General features: G+C 50.4%; 8 protein-coding genes across 8 annotated transcripts; 6 read left to right on the top strand and 2 right to left on the bottom strand.

Moving 5' to 3' along the window:
* Positions 1-462: 462 nt before the first annotated feature.
* Positions 463-1660, top strand: FIBRA_02471 (uncharacterized protein; the record flags this gene model as incomplete). Its single annotated transcript, XM_012324332.1, has 6 exons — positions 463-503; positions 556-651; positions 705-1039; positions 1098-1348; positions 1410-1559; positions 1601-1660. 6 exons carry the CDS (start codon positions 463-465, stop codon positions 1658-1660), a joined length of 933 nt encoding a protein of 310 aa, XP_012179722.1.
* A 207-nt stretch (positions 1661-1867) lies between these two features.
* On the bottom strand, positions 1868-2988 carry FIBRA_02470 (uncharacterized protein; the record flags this gene model as incomplete). Its single annotated transcript, XM_012324331.1, has 2 exons — positions 1868-2716; positions 2776-2988. The coding sequence occupies 2 exons, from the start codon at positions 2986-2988 to the stop codon at positions 1868-1870; spliced, it is 1062 nt and encodes a 353-aa protein (XP_012179721.1).
* A 437-nt stretch (positions 2989-3425) lies between these two features.
* FIBRA_02469 (uncharacterized protein) lies at positions 3426-5115 on the top strand (the record flags this gene model as incomplete). The annotated part of the gene is made up of 4 exons (XM_012324330.1): positions 3426-3436; positions 3489-3539; positions 3589-3712; positions 3778-5115. The coding sequence occupies 4 exons, from the start codon at positions 3426-3428 to the stop codon at positions 5113-5115; spliced, it is 1524 nt and encodes a 507-aa protein (XP_012179720.1).
* A 218-nt stretch (positions 5116-5333) lies between these two features.
* On the top strand, positions 5334-6560 carry FIBRA_02468 (uncharacterized protein; the record flags this gene model as incomplete). The annotated part of the gene is made up of 7 exons (XM_012324329.1): positions 5334-5464; positions 5532-5696; positions 5757-5849; positions 5907-6113; positions 6169-6281; positions 6336-6475; positions 6525-6560. The coding sequence occupies 7 exons, from the start codon at positions 5334-5336 to the stop codon at positions 6558-6560; spliced, it is 885 nt and encodes a 294-aa protein (XP_012179719.1).
* Positions 6561-7146: 586 nt separating this feature from the next.
* FIBRA_02467 (uncharacterized protein) lies at positions 7147-9333 on the top strand (the record flags this gene model as incomplete). Its single annotated transcript, XM_012324328.1, has 6 exons — positions 7147-7345; positions 7399-7601; positions 7656-8108; positions 8168-8657; positions 8714-8941; positions 9014-9333. 6 exons carry the CDS (start codon positions 7147-7149, stop codon positions 9331-9333), a joined length of 1893 nt encoding a protein of 630 aa, XP_012179718.1.
* A 222-nt stretch (positions 9334-9555) lies between these two features.
* Positions 9556-11167, bottom strand: FIBRA_02466 (uncharacterized protein; the record flags this gene model as incomplete). Its single annotated transcript, XM_012324327.1, has 6 exons — positions 9556-10028; positions 10080-10342; positions 10402-10620; positions 10678-10819; positions 10871-11063; positions 11114-11167. The coding sequence occupies 6 exons, from the start codon at positions 11165-11167 to the stop codon at positions 9556-9558; spliced, it is 1344 nt and encodes a 447-aa protein (XP_012179717.1).
* Positions 11168-11404: 237 nt separating this feature from the next.
* FIBRA_02465 (uncharacterized protein) lies at positions 11405-14345 on the top strand (the record flags this gene model as incomplete). Its single annotated transcript, XM_012324326.1, has 11 exons — positions 11405-11601; positions 11654-11776; positions 11827-12276; positions 12326-12483; positions 12531-12703; positions 12758-12892; positions 12942-13244; positions 13301-13465; positions 13524-13806; positions 13867-13946; positions 13995-14345. 11 exons carry the CDS (start codon positions 11405-11407, stop codon positions 14343-14345), a joined length of 2418 nt encoding a protein of 805 aa, XP_012179716.1.
* A 260-nt stretch (positions 14346-14605) lies between these two features.
* Positions 14606-16823, top strand: FIBRA_02464 (uncharacterized protein; the record flags this gene model as incomplete). Its single annotated transcript, XM_012324325.1, has 3 exons — positions 14606-14752; positions 14817-14930; positions 14982-16823. 3 exons carry the CDS (start codon positions 14606-14608, stop codon positions 16821-16823), a joined length of 2103 nt encoding a protein of 700 aa, XP_012179715.1.
* Positions 16824-16862: the final 39 nt, after the last annotated feature.

Genomic DNA, 16862 nt, shown 5'->3' with positions numbered 1-16862 from the left:
CAGCTCGCAGGAGGTAGCGAGTTTTCATTGTGTTCGGAGCTTAAACATTAGGCGCGCTCGACTGCCAAACATGGGTGATCTGTAGCTGCTGATTGGCTGAGCACCCATGTTCGACGGATGTTGCCACAATGTCCGACCAACATGTTCGAGCTCCGAGCATGATCAAGAAATGTTATTTTCAGTGACCGATGTTTTCCATGTGGTTGGCGCTCCACCTTTGGGCATTTCCCGCAGAGATAAGGGAGTCGATGTCACACAGGAAAGTCAGTGTGACCGCATTTTCGACTCGCAGCTCCAGAAACTCGCATTTTCTCTAGCGTCCAAAGGCGCATCTGCGGCGCAGAACTTTCTGCGAGCCCAACTGCGTCAACATTGAACTTCCCTAATCTTCATTAGCCGCTACTCACCAATCTACGCTCTGGGCAATTTATTACATCCAAAACCCGACTAAGAGCAAGCACTATGGATGTCTCCGAAATTCTAGCTGCTCATGTGGCGAAGCAGTACGTTGCACACCACACCTTTTGGGAGCGATGTCATTGAATAGTTACTTAGGAAGCTTATCACGGTCGAGAAAGACATTCCCCTTGAGATCGATGCCGGGTTTTTGACTGTCACCGATCTGAATCCTGGTGATGCTGAAAGTTATGAGTAAGTCTCATGAGTGTTTGTTGTACATTTGATTGTCACACATGTACCCCCAGTGAGAGCCTCGAAGAATATCTTCTCTCTACTGCCCGTGATGGAGTTCAAGCCCTCGTCAGCTCCCTATTTGCGCTACCAATAACATCTTCTGCCGATGGCCCTCTCGCACGACTTCCTTCACCAACGACCCAGCTACCTAGAGCAAAACCTTTACCCAAGCCAAAGCCACTAACGAAGTGGGAGAAATTTGCTAAAGCTAAAGGAATACAAAAGCAGAGGAAAGACAAGAAAGTATGGGATGAGGAAAAACAGGAATGGGTTGACAGATGGGGGTGGAAAGGGGCAAACAAGCGGGAGGAGACCCAGTGGTTGTCGGAGGTACCTGCGAATGCCGGTAAGTCCAGCTCAGTTCTTGTGAATTGAGAGAGTTGTTAATGTATCGTTTCGCACAGACGCAGATTATGATCCCGCAAAAATTGCACGCGGTGCTCGAAAAGAAAAGATGGCGAAGAATGAGCGACAACATCAACAAAATTTAGTCCGGGCTCAAGCGGCGAATATGAACTCGAGTACATCGGATAGATTTGAGCACAAAAAGGGAATAGACAGGACACTGGCTACTGCGCGGACGAGCACGGCGAGCATGGGTCGATTTGACAGGACACTAGACGGCGAGAAGAGGTTGAAGGGTCTAAAGCGGAAGGTGTGTCTCATGATTGCGAGAAATTTCATCCATCGTCACGATCAATCTTTATCCCATGCAGTTTTCAGCCGCTGAGGTTTCTGCTACTGCAGAGAAGTCGCAAAATCTAGCAATACTCAAGAACCTGGATCGTGAACCTATTATGAAGAAGGCTAAGTCATCGAAAGAAGCTGGAGGGGACGTGCTCAATATCAGAAAGGCTATCAGATCAGTGAGTAAAGGCAAAGGTAATGCCACACTCGCACGAAGTAGTACGAATGCGAAGACGAAAAGGGGGAGAAGATGATCTTCATCTCCGTCGTCCTAGCTTGAGTCTCGGATGCGACGTTGTTCTGCCTGTTTCCTTCTGCAGCACATTCTCCGCGACATCACCGCACGTGTATGGTTGCTTCAGTGCACCGATCTTGTTTGTAGAGCAACGAACGTGATAATATTACAAGAGATATATGTACAACAACATTGTACGGGATAATATAGTAATGGATCCATGACTCCCACCTCCTTCGTGGTCACCGTCTTTCATTTTGAGAAGCTGTCCACGGGCAAGCGACTCAAATCTGCCTTCCCCTCTTTGACCCATTCCTCCTTCACCAGCTTCTCCTTTTCAGCATAGTATAACCGGTACACCAATTTTATTGTTCCCTCGCTGACACCAGCCACCGTGCTAATGTCCTTCGCGCTCTTGACTTTGCCAAGTAGATGGCAAGTGAAATAAATGGCCCCACCTGCAATTGACACAGGCGATCGACCGTCCGCGATGCCTAGTTCGCGCGCTTGGATGATGATATCGGAGCAAATGGGTTGAACATTGGGCGGTAAATCTAAGTGGTTGCAGTATCGGACTAGGAGATCCTCGGGCCCTCTTGCTGCGGCCGGTGTGGTTAAATGACGGTCTGTCGTGGCCGACGCACCAGGAGTCAGATTGAACGCTTGCTCAAGCGCCTTGTAACACTGCCCAAGCACCTTTTTGCTAACGTGGGTAAGATTGCAAATTTCACGAAACGTGCGCGGAACATGCGCTTGTCGGCACGCTATAAAAATACACGCAGCGATGACCGCATCAAGCGGTTTGCCACGAAGTAGTTTTTCCTCGTCTGAACGCTTGTATAATTGTTTCGCGATGTCTGAGATGGTCTTGGGCAATGAAAATTGATCGCACCACGAAGCGATGTCCCGAAATGCTTGCAAGAGGTTACGCTCAGATCGCGAGGCCTGGGAGCGAGATGCTGCACGCTGAAGTTCGCGCGCGATCCCGGATCCACCATCCCGAAATGATATCGTCGTGTCCAGTTGTTCCATGCCCTCCATGAGAGGATCGGATGCCGCTCCAACACGCGATGGGTCGTCACCTTCGTCATTGGCGAATGTCTAAAATATGTGAAGGCAAACATGACTGCGATAAACCGAGCTCAGACAGCTGGGCTTACCCTCCATTCGCTTCTGGTATCAACTACCCTATCTCCTAGCACTAGTCCACAAGTACCACACACAAGGTCCCCACTACTAAACTCTTCGACGATGGCAGGATTTGGATCCCTGCACTCGGGACAGATTAGTCGCACGGCAAGGTCAGGACCGTAGGTTGGCGGCTGCACTTTTGGGGGAGGCTGAGCCAGTGGGAAGGGCTGTGAGTATGCCATGGACGATGGGGTGAAAGTAAGGAATGAATGGGATGAACAGAATACTGGCACTGAGACAAGCGAATGGACCGGCTCCAGGTAGACGTTTGCTCCAGGTGTTGAACGGTGGCCTGTCCACATGGAATTATCACATACAATACATTATGCAGCATTAACATACCGAAATCCAGCCCCTAAAGACAATTGCGTCAACCTCGAGCAGATGAACCTCTAGCGACAATAAGGAGAAGGAGAAAGAAAGCAATGAGCGAACGCTAAACGTATTACGTGACTAAAAATAGCGTTCCGCCACGTGACATAACAAAACCTTAACCATAAGGCCTCCCATGAAGCCAATGATGGTACTTGGGACAAAACAAAGCCAAATTTGTGAGGCTCTCTTCTGTGCCACCACCATCTATTCTCATAGACCAGCTCTGTAGGCTCTGTTACCCAGCATGGGCAAATGGTCATACACATCTCAAAATATAATAAGCCTCTTTCTGATAAAGTATTCACAGGACACTTGCACACCAAGATGAGGTCCTCAAAACTAAAATGAAAAGCCTAGTGTACGTCGTAAGATATTATGGGCGATTGTTACTCACAAACGATGACCAGAAATGGCGCAGTGAATAGAATGAAGCTGGAAGGATCGGAGCCGCGCATTTCCTATGAACATTTTGTAGACGACCTTGACGTGGGCGATTCGTTTACTACTACCCTTCTCGAAGTTCTTGTTAAGGTATGCAATTATTATTGGCACATGATGTGCGCGATCCAAATGCTCATATGTAATGAATATTGTAGGAAATGGCAGATCGCCGCACACGAAATAGTGCTATGGACCGACGGTTAATCTCCGAACGCACCGCGAAGTGTCTTAGGATGCAAATATCTCCTCTGCATATCTATCGGGGCCGTCGTAGTGTACATCGCTTTGCTGGAAGATCTGCTTACCTTGGCCCCGTGTATCCAGAAATGGCAGCAGAGTTCACGGATGAGGAGGATGAGCATGGAGATAACCGTAGCAGTCACAGCGACGCTGATGGTCCTCTTGAAGGTGTACGGCTCAATGGCGATCTCTACGACGCGTATTCCCGTGCGTCTCACGCGTCGTCTACATTTGACCTTCTCGATACCTTGCGTCAAGTAGAGCCGACTCCCCTGGCTACCGGCTCCCCAGATGCTGCAGAAGGCGGCCGAGGTCAGTTCTTTGTGACTAGTCCTCGCCCCGTCTCTCCGGTTCTACCGTCCATTACATATCGGTCAAGTCCATGGGCATCTAGCAGCACGGTGGCTGGTCCGGCGACACTAACACGACAGAATTCTACACGCCATCACGCACGGTCTCGCACAGTGGATTTCAATGATTTCACTCATCGTCGACGTTCATCAATCCGACAAAGCCAACAGGAAGGTGAACACGTTCGATTAGACGACTCATCAGACGGAACGTGGAGATTTCATCCGAATATCCCACAAAGTTGGGAATCATGGTTACCTACTGGAATGTCACCACCATCCAGCAATCCTCTGCCTCTGCCATCTACTAGACGGGCCTTGCCCGCCTTCCGATCACTCCACCGCCGCAGAGAGGCAGGAGGTACCTATCCCTGGAGTCCCGATTCTTCAGAGCCTCCTGTGGCAGACATTGGAAATGCCAATGTCAGCCAACCGTCAATCGTCTCTTCCGCTGGACAAAGTTCGTCACCCTTGTGGCAATCCTTAACCTCAGCTGCACCCACACCTCCTGATTCGTCATGGGCGCCGAGCCGTCGTACCAGCCTTACGGAGGTTCACGAGGCACGCAGGCAGGTCATCGCTCCTCGTCTTCGTCGGGGTGGTATCCGTCCACCCGAATCGCTTTTATCTCGGTATGCATCTCCAGTCCCAGATGAGCAGATCTCCGGACGATCGGGCGCTGTACCAGTATCAACATCGATGGAAGAATTAGATGCTGTCTCCGTTGACCCAGTAATCAGTGGTGACGCCTCTCCTTACACGGCTGAGGCCGTGCGCCACTATGTTGGCCGAGGCCCCAGCATGGAGAATGGGGACTGGGGCTCTGATGTCGCAGACACTAGACAGTTGCCAACTCCTACGAGGTCCGTCACTCCGTCTGTTGAGCCTGAAATAGAGTCATGATGTATACCATATTTAACTGGTTGTTGGACTATGGTTTTGCTAACCATTGTTGTATTGGTTTATGTTACTCAAACGTGTTTGTTATTGAATATACGCTTGTACAAACATCGTTATCTATCGTGAAGTATAGTGTTCGGCGCCTTGGATTCATATGTCATAGGCCAAGCTGAGGTCTTTTGGCGCTTAATCGCTGCGTTCACTATTCCACCGCACAATTGATGGAGGGACATCCCCAGCCTATTTTCAAAAGGCGCAGTCGTCCTCAACCTCGTCCACGACAGAAATCAGAGGAGGAAAAGTATGACAGTGTTTTGGACGAAGAAGTGCAAGGTGGCAACAAGGATCTAGAGTAGGTCCTCTGGACAATCCCCTTACCCTCCCGCCTGTATTATTGAACTAACTTGTGGCCAACACAGTGTAGCTGAACTGATAGAGCTGCGAAAGCTCAGGCGAGCTAGAGAGGGGATAGATATTCAAAAGCTTGTGAAGGGCGACGCAAAGAAACGAAGAAAGCGGCCACGAGAAGGCGAAGAAGAGCGAGGTGGTTTGAGGAAAGGCGCGAGTAGAGACAATGATGATGAGTACGTTCTTTCGCACAGTACTCAGAATTGGGTTTTGTTCGCTTATATGCATTGTGCCAGTGAGGATGAGGACGCGGAGACAAAGGCGAGAAAGGTGGTCAGAGCCAACAACTTCACACAGCAGACGAATGTGCTCGATGTGGACAAACATATGTACGTTACATTTCCAGTCCCTTTCTTCATCGAGTTTTGAACTGTAATGTGCCATAGGATGGCTTACATTGAGGAGAATATGAAACTTCGGCGAGGAAATCAGAACGAGCCGATGAGCGACGACGGTCCGCTTGACCCATACGCTGAGCTGTTCAGTATACCAGACAAGTACAGGCTCACACAGGAGCAGGAGCAGGATGAGGGTAATGTCACGAACAGTCTGGCTATGCTGACTGCGATACCCGAGGTGGACCTCGGAATGGAGTAGGTCATTCAATTACGCCAGCTTGACTCTTCATCACATGAGTATCTTCTATAGCACGCGATTGAAGAATATTGAAGAGACGGAAAAGGCAAAGCGAATGATTACAGAAGAGCGGAAAGAGAGAAAGAAGAAGGTGGACGACGAGGAACATCTTGCTGCAGCCCGCTGTGAGTACCGTATTGATATTGATACTGTCTTCCTTGTTGCTAACTATGTTGCAGTCTATCGGCCCAACCTCAAGATGAAGTCCGATGCCGACATCATTCGCGATGCAAAGCTTGAGGCTATGGGATTGCTGCCAGAAGATCATGAGTACCGTAGGCCTCAACATGAAAGAATGCAGATGGCAACAGACGAACTCGTAAGTTCGTAGCTGGCTCATGCATGTTTATATTCACACAGTCCTTTAGGTCATGGAACGCTTTAAGAAGCGAATGCGGAAGTAAGGCTGTGGTCTCATCATCGACTCGTATTAGTTATATCCTGGTCGTGTCCTTCTAAGGTTAATCTTGCTCCTCGTGGCTTGTACTTCTCCGAATGACGAGCTCATTTCATTTGATGTATTGCAATTAAACGAGTAATTTATTATCTATGACTGAAGGGAACTGTGGGCGTTGCTCTTCGTATCGGCGAGATATTCAACAGCACTTTGGTATTCATAATACGTACAACTTGCCCAGAAATGAGCTTGGTCTCCTGTGAGCAGAGTAGATACTTCCTTTAACCTCCACTCTTGCGCGCTTCGGATATCCTAAGCTGGCCAGGGACGTCCTGGGGATCATCTGCGGACTGGCTAGCTTGACCGTAACTAAAGGTCATTCAACAAGAGCTACACTGGTCTTATAATTACTCATTGCTACAGACGTATGCGTGTAAGTGCTTACCACCGTGACAGCCTCAGGCAGCTTGGGGTGATGGCAAGGACTTCACACACGTGTATTATGACCACATCATTTCAGAATTTCATGTATACGCGTTCTTTCTTTCACTCACCACACTCCCGCACTTTGGCTGCATGCGACTCTCTCCCAAATGTCATCGGAAGTTGCTCCAATAATTAAGAACGGGGCTAATCCATCCCACGGTACATCCGGCTTCTCCCTCAATGGTATCTTGAACGGGGACCATGATGACCTCGACGATACTACTACGAAAGATGCGCTCGAGGGAAGCTGTGATGAGGAGAGCCATGGTAGCATTGCGGCGCAAGGATTTTGCATAGAGTGTGAAGGTATGCAGCTTAAAGAACATTCTTCGACCGCGAAATGTGAAAATTCTCTCTAGATCAGCCTGCCCAACTCCATTGTGATACATGTCAGGATGACTACTGCGAAGTCTGTTTTGCGGCACAGCATCGCAAAGGCTCGCGTAAAAGACACGCCACAAAACCATTATCCAGTCACCAGCACAAACGGGCGAAACTCGAAAGCAGACCCTCTGAGAATGACGCTACCGAAGCAGGTGACTCGGAGGCCAGTGGAGAAGATGTAAGTCCAATTTCAAGAAGGTTCTACTACTAAACGCTGTTGATGTCTTCTTAGATGCAGATAGACGGCGGCTCGGACGACGGCCTAGAGCACGCTGCAAAGGAAGGGATCACCGGCAAAACATCTTCGACCGAGTCCACAGTGGGCGAGTGGTTTGTTAATCGCTCAAAATACATCCCATTGCGTCTTACATTGGGGGAACGCAAATTCCTTCGCCTTCTCGAGGCGGCATTGAATGTCTCCGAATATACGGATAAAATAGATACGATTGGCTTTGGCTTATCCAAGGCGAAGCGTATCGTGCATCAAATTCGCGAGCTCTGTGCAATCATGTCAGGCTTAGTCCTGTCAGCCGATTACAAGCAGGGCCAGGAGCTGTTTGCGGATCGGGACTTCCAGGCGAACGAGGAGTTCTACCAACAAATTTTTGAGCTTGGTCGACGGCACAAAATCATGAACCCCGACAAAATGCGTTCGACATATGGCAAGTTGATGTATCTGTTGCAGGTCGGTACTACATTCCCATTCAAAATCATTTGGAATGCACGAATAACAGTGTCACTCAGGACAGCCAGACATCTGATGTCAAAGATCTTCTTAATTTCACATGCGTTAAGCCAATAAAAACTGTGTATACTGTCCTGGAGGAGCACGATGCTCTTGACCTGCTTCGCGACGACCTCATTTCAGTCGCGACGAAGGAGATCTCTGCTGAAGGTCGCTCGAGACGAGAGATACAAAAGGACATCAAGTTAAAAGAACGTGCGATCGAGACCCTCGCTGCACGCTACGAACGACGAGGCCACAGTCAAGAACAAATTCGGCAGTGTCTATACAGTATCGGTGACAACCATGCGTTTTTGCGGGTGAATCGTGATCCTTGTGACAAAATGATTTCATACTTGAAGCAGTACTTTCACCCTACCCAAGCGAAGGATAGCAAGAACAGTCTAGCGATTAAAAACGGGAAGGGCGGGGCGAGACTGACACACGATCACTCGAAACAGTACGCTTATGTCATCCAAAGTCTGACACTTTGGCGAGAAGTTCTTCACGGTGAGCACCTTTTTTGATGGCGTTGGTGCAATATCCAATTGACGGCATTTTTGTAGACATGTTCCAACTGTGGACATTAGCTGAGCAGGATCTGCTCTCGGAGAATGTGCCGTACCGTCTTCGTGATACCGGCCAGGGCCTCAACCGTGTGCAAGCTGCGCCTAAGACATCGCGTATGATGCACGTCATTCTGGATCGCGCACAAAAGAGCATTGGGTCGTGGGTGGGCTCGTCGGTCATCCACATGGGTGACCACAATGTGCCCAATGCGCTCGTGTTCATTGGTGAGATCACTACTCATTTTTACTTCACTTGCAATCGCTGATCGATGTTCAATGGATTTTTTTACATTACAGATAAATACTCGCAGATCTATCGCATCCTTCTACCGATCTGCAATGCACTTTCGCAGATACCCAAGTTGGTCGAAAGCCCAGCGCTCCGCTCATATATCGACGACGAATTTGGGAGCGTAGATTCATTGCGCCGCGAAATCCTCGGTGACTTCTTCCGTCATGGATTCGACGGTTCAGGCGCAGGCAATTATTTCGACGCAGGGTCGTGTATAGATGGCCGTCTTACAAGTGCATGGAACTGGTGCTCGTCTCTGGAGAAGAAGCGGTTCTTCCCAATCTTTTTACTTGCAGGATTTACCGGATTTGACGGGGAATGGTGACGAGAACATGTGAAGACTTCTATATGCACGTCAGATATGCATGGGATTCCTGTCGGCTTACTGGATTATACATAGTAGAGTTACACATTTTATGACAGTCTATTGCCGGCATAAAATCATCACGCAAAAATACAAGCACTGATGAATACACCACACACATCTAACACCCTACTTACAAACGATCAGGTCACATAACCCGTTTTCAATACAAATCATATGATATCATGCTGCAGTCGCAGCTGCTTGAGGTGCAGGTTCGATGGCAGTTGGTACACTGGCAGCTCCGTTTACGACTACCTCTGCGCCCCCTTTCTTTCGCGCCGCAGCAACCACATCGAGCACACTAGCGAGCCCTGCCTTCCACGACAGAAGTCGCTTCTCTAGAGTCTCCCATTGCGGGCGGTCAAATGCGCGAGCGGCCGCACGGGAGACGTGGAGAGTTTGTGTTGTTTGCGACAAACGCCCAGAGAGGAGACCGGCACGGATTACTAGTGACAACATGCGCGTCAGGAACTGTCTCAGGGCGAGATTAGGTGGGAATTCACCGTCAATAACCCATCGCTCAACTTGCGAAGAATCGACTTCCAGAGCAGACGCAATAGAGGAGTAGGGCACGTCATGACCAATATTTTGGAAGCCGAGTGTTGCAAGTGTGAGTAATCTGATCTTCCGCTCCAGTTGAGCCTTATCGAGATCTATATCGTGGATCGGTGAGTGAATATTATGTGCATACCTTAAGTACATACCGTACTTGGTAAATGCATCCGCATGGCTCTCAGCCCATGCCTTGTAATCATGGAGATCATTGTTCAAGAATATGTGTAATAGAGAGAACAATTCATGATCTTTTGCAGCTACGACAGCATCAAGACGGAAAAGAGCATCGAAGTCAAAGAGGTGGGGAAGGCGCAGAGCGGCGGCGATGGCGTCAATGGCGGCTGATTGTGCAGAGGAAGAGGAAGAAGGGAGGGATCGAACGTAGGATAGAAAGTACTCATATGAGATTTCCCTGACAACGTGGAGACTCTGCATGAGGAAAGCCAATGAGAGATCTTGGAATTAACTTACGAACATCCGCACTTGGAGAATGAGGCAGCGACGTGCTGGAGAAAGGCGCTCTTCTCCTCTGAGGAGACATCCCACTCCTGAAGCCATTTCTCTACTTCTGTGCGTGAGAGATTAAGGCTCCCGAGTTCGTCATGTGCACTGGCGATCTCAAGCAGTGTTCTATAGACGAGCAGCCTTAGGCTTGATGGGCGGGGGAGGGTATTGAAAAAATTGGAGAGTCTGTAGAAATGAGAACTAGTCAAGATAGTGGGCAACGCACACGGGGAAATGACAGACATTCGGTATTTGATAAGCGTCTGATCGGAAGAGGTAGCGATCGTTTGCAGTAGAATCGTGATATGTTCTCTAGTTTCAGCAGCATCGAGGGCAAGCAGAGAAACAAGATGTGAGAAGAGGAGGTTGAAAAATCCCTCCATTTCTGCCCCGATGGATCAGTAGTTCACTGCACATATGAGGATGTTGAGTATACCTTTCTCCGAGCCCTCTCCCAGTCCCTTCACCTCGTCTAGCACCATGATAAAGACTTTTTCCCGCCTTGATTGATCTTCCTCAATAGCTACTTGTCCCTCAGTTGTCTCTAAAATTTCTGCGAAAGGCTGAACATAGGCCGGCTGCGCTTCCTCTGGCTGACTGCGCGCCAGGTAGTCCACAAGCTCGCGGATCTGAAGATTGTCTGAGGAAGTTTTCGCATTGCTAATCGCTCTATGCGTACCTGCTCTGAGAACGTGCCCTCAGTGAACACGGATACCGCGTCTGTTGCTACCATCTTGAAGAGTTTCGAGATGGAGAAGGCAAATTCGCGAAATCTGCGTTTTCGAGTCTGAAGATAACCACGTGGCCTGATCATCCAGATCCCGATTCCAGGATTGGTCCGTGCTCACCGCCACCGTTGCCCCGCGCAGTCTGCGCTCAGATCCTCTCCGACGCACGCCACGACCCATAACACAACTGCCACGTTCATAACTAGGCCTGGTCGCAGGACTCTGTCGCATTCCATCTTACCATGAGTTTCTTTCGATCCGGCAGCAACAACCCTTCACCACAGCAGCCACCGTACTCACGACTTCCCCCAAGCGGTGGCGGCGGCTATGACCAAGGCAGTCGCAGCCAGCGAGTTCCGGCACCACGTTACAACGACAATGCGGCCTATGAGAAGCGTGTCTTTGACCAGAGGCAATCAGCACGGTCTGGAGGTGGAACGTATGTCTTCGCGCATCGTCTCACATGAATCCTAGTCTTGACTTGGATATAGGTTTGGCGTAGCTGGTTCTCCAAACGACCTGCTTGCGCTTTCTAACCGTATTATTGTTCACCCATCTGATTTCCCCGAGGGTCAGCATGTCCTTGTGAAACAGGCGTTTCCGTTGACTGTTAAGTAAGCGTTTTCCTCATCCAGACATTGTTTCTCCATTCATAGATATAAAGACATGACAATACCGGAAAGCTAGCTCCTGGAACGATTGGCGCATCCGCGGTTCAACGACAGTGGATTGGACTTTCGCTCACAGGCGATGAAGTTACCGTCGAGCCTATTTATCCCTCTCCATCGTACGTGCAGTCTATCGACATCGAAGTCGGTTTTCTCCGCCGCGGACTTGAGATCCCCGAGCAGTTCTCCGCAGATGACATGATGAAGAACTTTCTCAAAGCATTCAGTGGGATGGTTCTTGCGGTCGGCGAGATCCTTGTGTTTGACTTTCATGGCCACAACTTGAAAGGAGCCGTGAAGGCGCTTAGCGTTATAGAGTTACCAGACAATCAGGGAATGAGAGCCTCGCACGGCTCCACTGCTTTTGGGGTCATCATGGAGAAGACAGATGTGACGTTCATCAAGGCAAGCGACAGTGCGATTAAAATAAAGTCGAGTGCGAAAAAGTGAGTGTGTCTCATGCCACCCGTATCTATAATTTAATGAACGGTCAAGAGCCCCTCCAAATGCAATCCTTGCGCCTAACTTTAAATTTGAGGACATGGGTATCGGTGGCCTTGACGATGAGTTCAGCGCTATCTTTCGGCGTGCTTTCGCGTCGCGCGTCTTCCCGCCCGGTCTTGTTGACAAGCTCGGCATCCATCACGTTAAGGGTATGTCTCTTCTGAGGCAACTACAGACTGCACGCTAAATTTACTAGGTATCTTACTCTATGGCCCGCCGGGGACGGGGAAAACACTCATGGCACGCCAAATCGGTAAGATGCTGAATGCCCGCGAGCCCAAGATCGTCAACGGCCCCGAGATTCTCAACAAGTACGTTGGTGCATCTGAAGAGAACATTCGAAAACTCTTCGAAGATGCGGAGAAGGAGGTATGTTGTATACCCGTGCTGCATACATGCGGAATAAATGAACATGCGCGATAGTATAAAGCAAAGGGAGATGAGAGTGGGTTGCACATAATCATCTTCGACGAACTGGATGCGATATGCAAGCAACGTGGATCTACCGGTGGAGGTACCGGTGTTGGTGACAGTGTTGTTAATCAGTTACTGTCAAAGGTGGGCCAGCGACCTGCTTTCTAATTACCTCTTCTGAAGGCAATGGTAGATGGATGGTGTGGACCAACTCAACAATATCCTCATCATTGGGATGACGAACAGGTTGGACATGATTGACGAGGCTCTCCTTCGACCAGGGCGGTTGGAGGTACACATGGAGATTTCCTTGCCGGACGAACATGGCCGATTGCAGATTCTCACTATCCACACCGCCAAAATGCGGAACAACAACATCATGGCGCCGGACGTGAGTTTGGAGGAGCTCGCCCAGCTTACAAAGAACTACTCCGGTGCCGAAATTAATGGTTTAGTAAAGAGTGCAACAAGTTTTGCATTCAGCCGACATGTGAAAGTGAGTTGTCATGCGCCTCGTGTGGTGTGGACTTCTGACGTACGTGCATGCATAAGGTTGGAACTCTAGCGGGTATCTCAGACGATATCGAGAACTTGCGTGTGAACCGGAACGACTTTATGAATGCGCTGGATGAAGTGCAGCCCGCCTTCGGTGTCTCCAAAGAAGAGCTTGAGCAGGTCGTGGAGAATGGCATTATACACTACTCGAACGTCGTTGACGTGAGTGACTTCGTATGTTCGCGTGTAGAATGCGACGTATTCAATGTCGATATCGCAGGAGATCCTCCGCTCTGGCAAGCTATTCGTCGAGCAGGTACGTACCTCTACGCGGACGCCGCTTGTTAGTGTTCTCTTGCATGGTCCACCGGGGTCGGGTAAAACAGCGCTGGCTGCGACGATCGCACAAGCGTCACAGTACCCATTCATGAAGCTGCTCTCACCAGACAGCATGGTCGGATTCTCGGAAGCACAGAAAGTTGCAGCGATTAGCAAGGTCTTTTCGGACAGCTACAAGAGTCCGCTGAGTGTTATCGTGGTAGATAACTTGGAGCGGCTGCTTGGTGAGCAGTCTGCATTCAGGGACGATCGTTGCAATTGCTCATGTGAGAGTTGTTGGTCAGACTTCACACCGATTGGACCCAGATTCTCCAATTCGGTGTTGCAAACCCTGATAGTGCTCTTCTCGCGGCGACCACCCAAGGTAGTTCATACATTGCTGTTCAATGGAGTGTGACTCATTTATGCACAGGGACGTCGTCTGTTGATTATGGCGACCTCCTCACTTCGACCTGTACTCACAGATCTCGGCTTATCTGAGGCGTTCGACTCGGAGCTGCGCGTACCTCCGATTGCCAACCTGCGTGCGGTGGATTATGTCCTTGAGCAGCTCGCGCTCTTTCCAAGCGCTCAAGACCGTGTCAAGGCGATTCGCATGCTTGAGCAGGCCGGCTTTGGCAGCCTGCAGACAAATGACGACGATCTATCATCGAGACTGAATATAGGCATAAAGAAACTACTAAGCATCGTCGAGATGGCGCGACAAGAGCCAGACGCTGCGGCGGAGAGATTAACACAGTCGTTAATGGGATTGGGGATGTAGGCTTTGTAGGTGTATTGGACTTGTACTTGTCTTTCACAATTAGACGCGATGCACAACTTGTTCTTGAGCTTGTCATGAGCGGGGGAGTCTCGGGGGGATTCGCGCGCACGTGCCCGTGGGCCGCGGTGCAGCGCGGCCCTGTTGCGGCAGCGACCATTTTGAGGTCGCTTTCCACACTCGCCATGTTTCTCTTCTCGCCATAACTTGCGCGTTCTCAGGCTGTTGCTTACTCGGATGTACTTGAAAAATACCCCACATCCATGTCCTTCACCTTCCAGTGGCCTCGGTTTTCCGACCAGTTCCATGCCGATGCAATACAGATGCTCACGGCAGCCCTCAACAAGGGCAACAAGCCGCCAGTCATAGCAGACAAGATCGAGGTGGTCGAGCTCGAAATGGGTACTCAAGTTTGTCCATCTAGTCCACTAATTGCCTTCGGATACTCACTTGGCCGACATGCAATACTCCTAGCCGCCCGAATTGGAGATTAGGGACATCGGAGAGCTCACGATGGACCAGTTTCGAGGCATTTTCCGCTTAACGTATTCCGGAGATGCGCATATAGTATTGCGGACGAAGGTCCAGGTAAGCACGTATATCCGCGATTGCCCGCTCCGGCGTTTGAAGGCCATTCAGGCGAACCCGCTCAACCACAAGCAACCCGACATCCATCTTATGGGCGGCTCGAGGGGTATGCTTGCAGCCAAGCAGCCTCTAGTGGTTCCCATGCTGCTCCGTCTGTCACACTTCAAGCTCAATTCTTATGTCGTGCTCGTCGTCTCGCGACAAAAAGGCATCACACTAGTCTTCAAGACCGATCCTCTCCAGAATGTGGACATCAACAGTACATTTGACTCAATCGCTGTCATTCAGAAGTTTATCCAACGTGAAATCGAAGGACAGCTGCGCCAGATGTTCAGGGAAGATTTGCCAGGGATTATTCATCGACTTAGCCAGCAGTGGGTGAAAGCGAAGGTCGAGGCGCCCTATTCGGCAAAGCGACCGGGTCCCAGCACACGCGAGCGCAGGCTTGACACAATGTCCGCGCCAGACTTGAATTCGTATCGTTCAGCGCGCTTACCGTCCGTCGGTCTTCAGCCGCATCTGACACTCAGACGGCCGTATGGCATGCCCAATTTTGGCCGCGCTCGGACTGCGTCCGTGATGTCTGTGTCTAGTATTGGTCGCAGACCTTCCCCTTCGACGACCTCGTCTCCATCGACGACGACGACTCCAGCTCCCGACGCGTCAGCCTCGTTCCCAGACTTAGAAAACTATGACCCAACATACGGCCTACGACCGGAAGGATTGCCGGCTAAGAGCGTCTTCAGTGGGTTCCGCAGTCTTTTCGCTCCCAGTAAAGGCTTGGTTGATTTGACCGAGGAGGCGAGTGAAGTGGATGACTCTCTAGACGAGACGGCATCATATGGCACTGCAAACTGGGACGACTTGATATCAGACTATGATCCTCCGCCATCCGCCACTGGTCCAGACGGCGCCGTAGAGTACGAGACCGTACCTGCCGTTGGAGGAGGGACCATCACCCGCCCACGAATTTACCACTCACAGTCACAGATACAGCCCTCCGTGGATGGCCCCACGGAAGCAGGGCCATCTACATCAGTACGCCGACCAACTTCTTCCACCCCGTCGGGGGCGATGCGCGCCGCAATGTATCGCCACTCACTCAGCCAGAGCTCCCTACTTTCTCCATCTGGATATGGGTCACCTTACACCCCATACTTTACTGGCACGTCGCCCCTATCTACCTCAGGCTCGGTAGTTGAGTCTCTGTGGCCCGATAATGCGGGAGATCTGAGCTCTCCAGCTTCCGCAATTCCCCCTGTACCCCCACTCTACTACTCGCCGGTCCAACGTCCGAAGAGTTCATCCAGCATACACAGCCAGCCCTCACGATCTAGTGATAGGACACACTCAGTGCCCACTCCGCCAACGTTGGAAGAGGAAGCCGGAATCCAGATGAATCGTTCTCGTCGTTCATCTTTTGCATCCTCGAATATTGATAGATTTCAACCGGGCTCCCCCTCCGATCAGCAATACTTCATGCCGGATCACGATCCAAAAATCGTCTTACGGCCAGCGGTAAATAGCTCCATATCTAAACTCTCTACGCTCAGCCACTCGAACCACACCCTTTCGCCATATACGCGCACCCTCGAGCACTACACAGTACGTAGTGTTCCTCCTCGAGAATCCTCGTCAGGGCCCTCGTCAAGCATCGAGAAACAACCTGTTAAGGCCAAGCGAAGACGGACACATCATCTTGGCGGCAAGCCTGCCAAACCACCCGAGTTCTTGGCGCACGACCCCTCGTCGTCGTCTCTACCGATGTCCGACTTTGATGCGTCCGAGATGGACCGCTACTTCCGTAACAATGACGACCTGATGCCCCACTACCCGGACCGCCTCGCTTCGCCGTCGCCTTATGCACGTCGACCGTTTCCCTATCAATCATGATCAGGACTCGTATCTTACGTACCGTATACACATTTGCCG

The sequence above is a fragment of the Fibroporia radiculosa genome (genome assembly GCF_000313525.1).
Source record: "Fibroporia radiculosa TFFH 294 genomic supercontigs, scaffold1258, whole genome shotgun sequence".
In the NCBI taxonomy this organism is placed as follows: domain Eukaryota; kingdom Fungi; phylum Basidiomycota; class Agaricomycetes; order Polyporales; family Fibroporiaceae; genus Fibroporia; species Fibroporia radiculosa.
The sequence above is the reverse complement of the archived record's forward strand: the minus strand, read 5'-3'. Positions and strand labels throughout refer to the sequence as shown.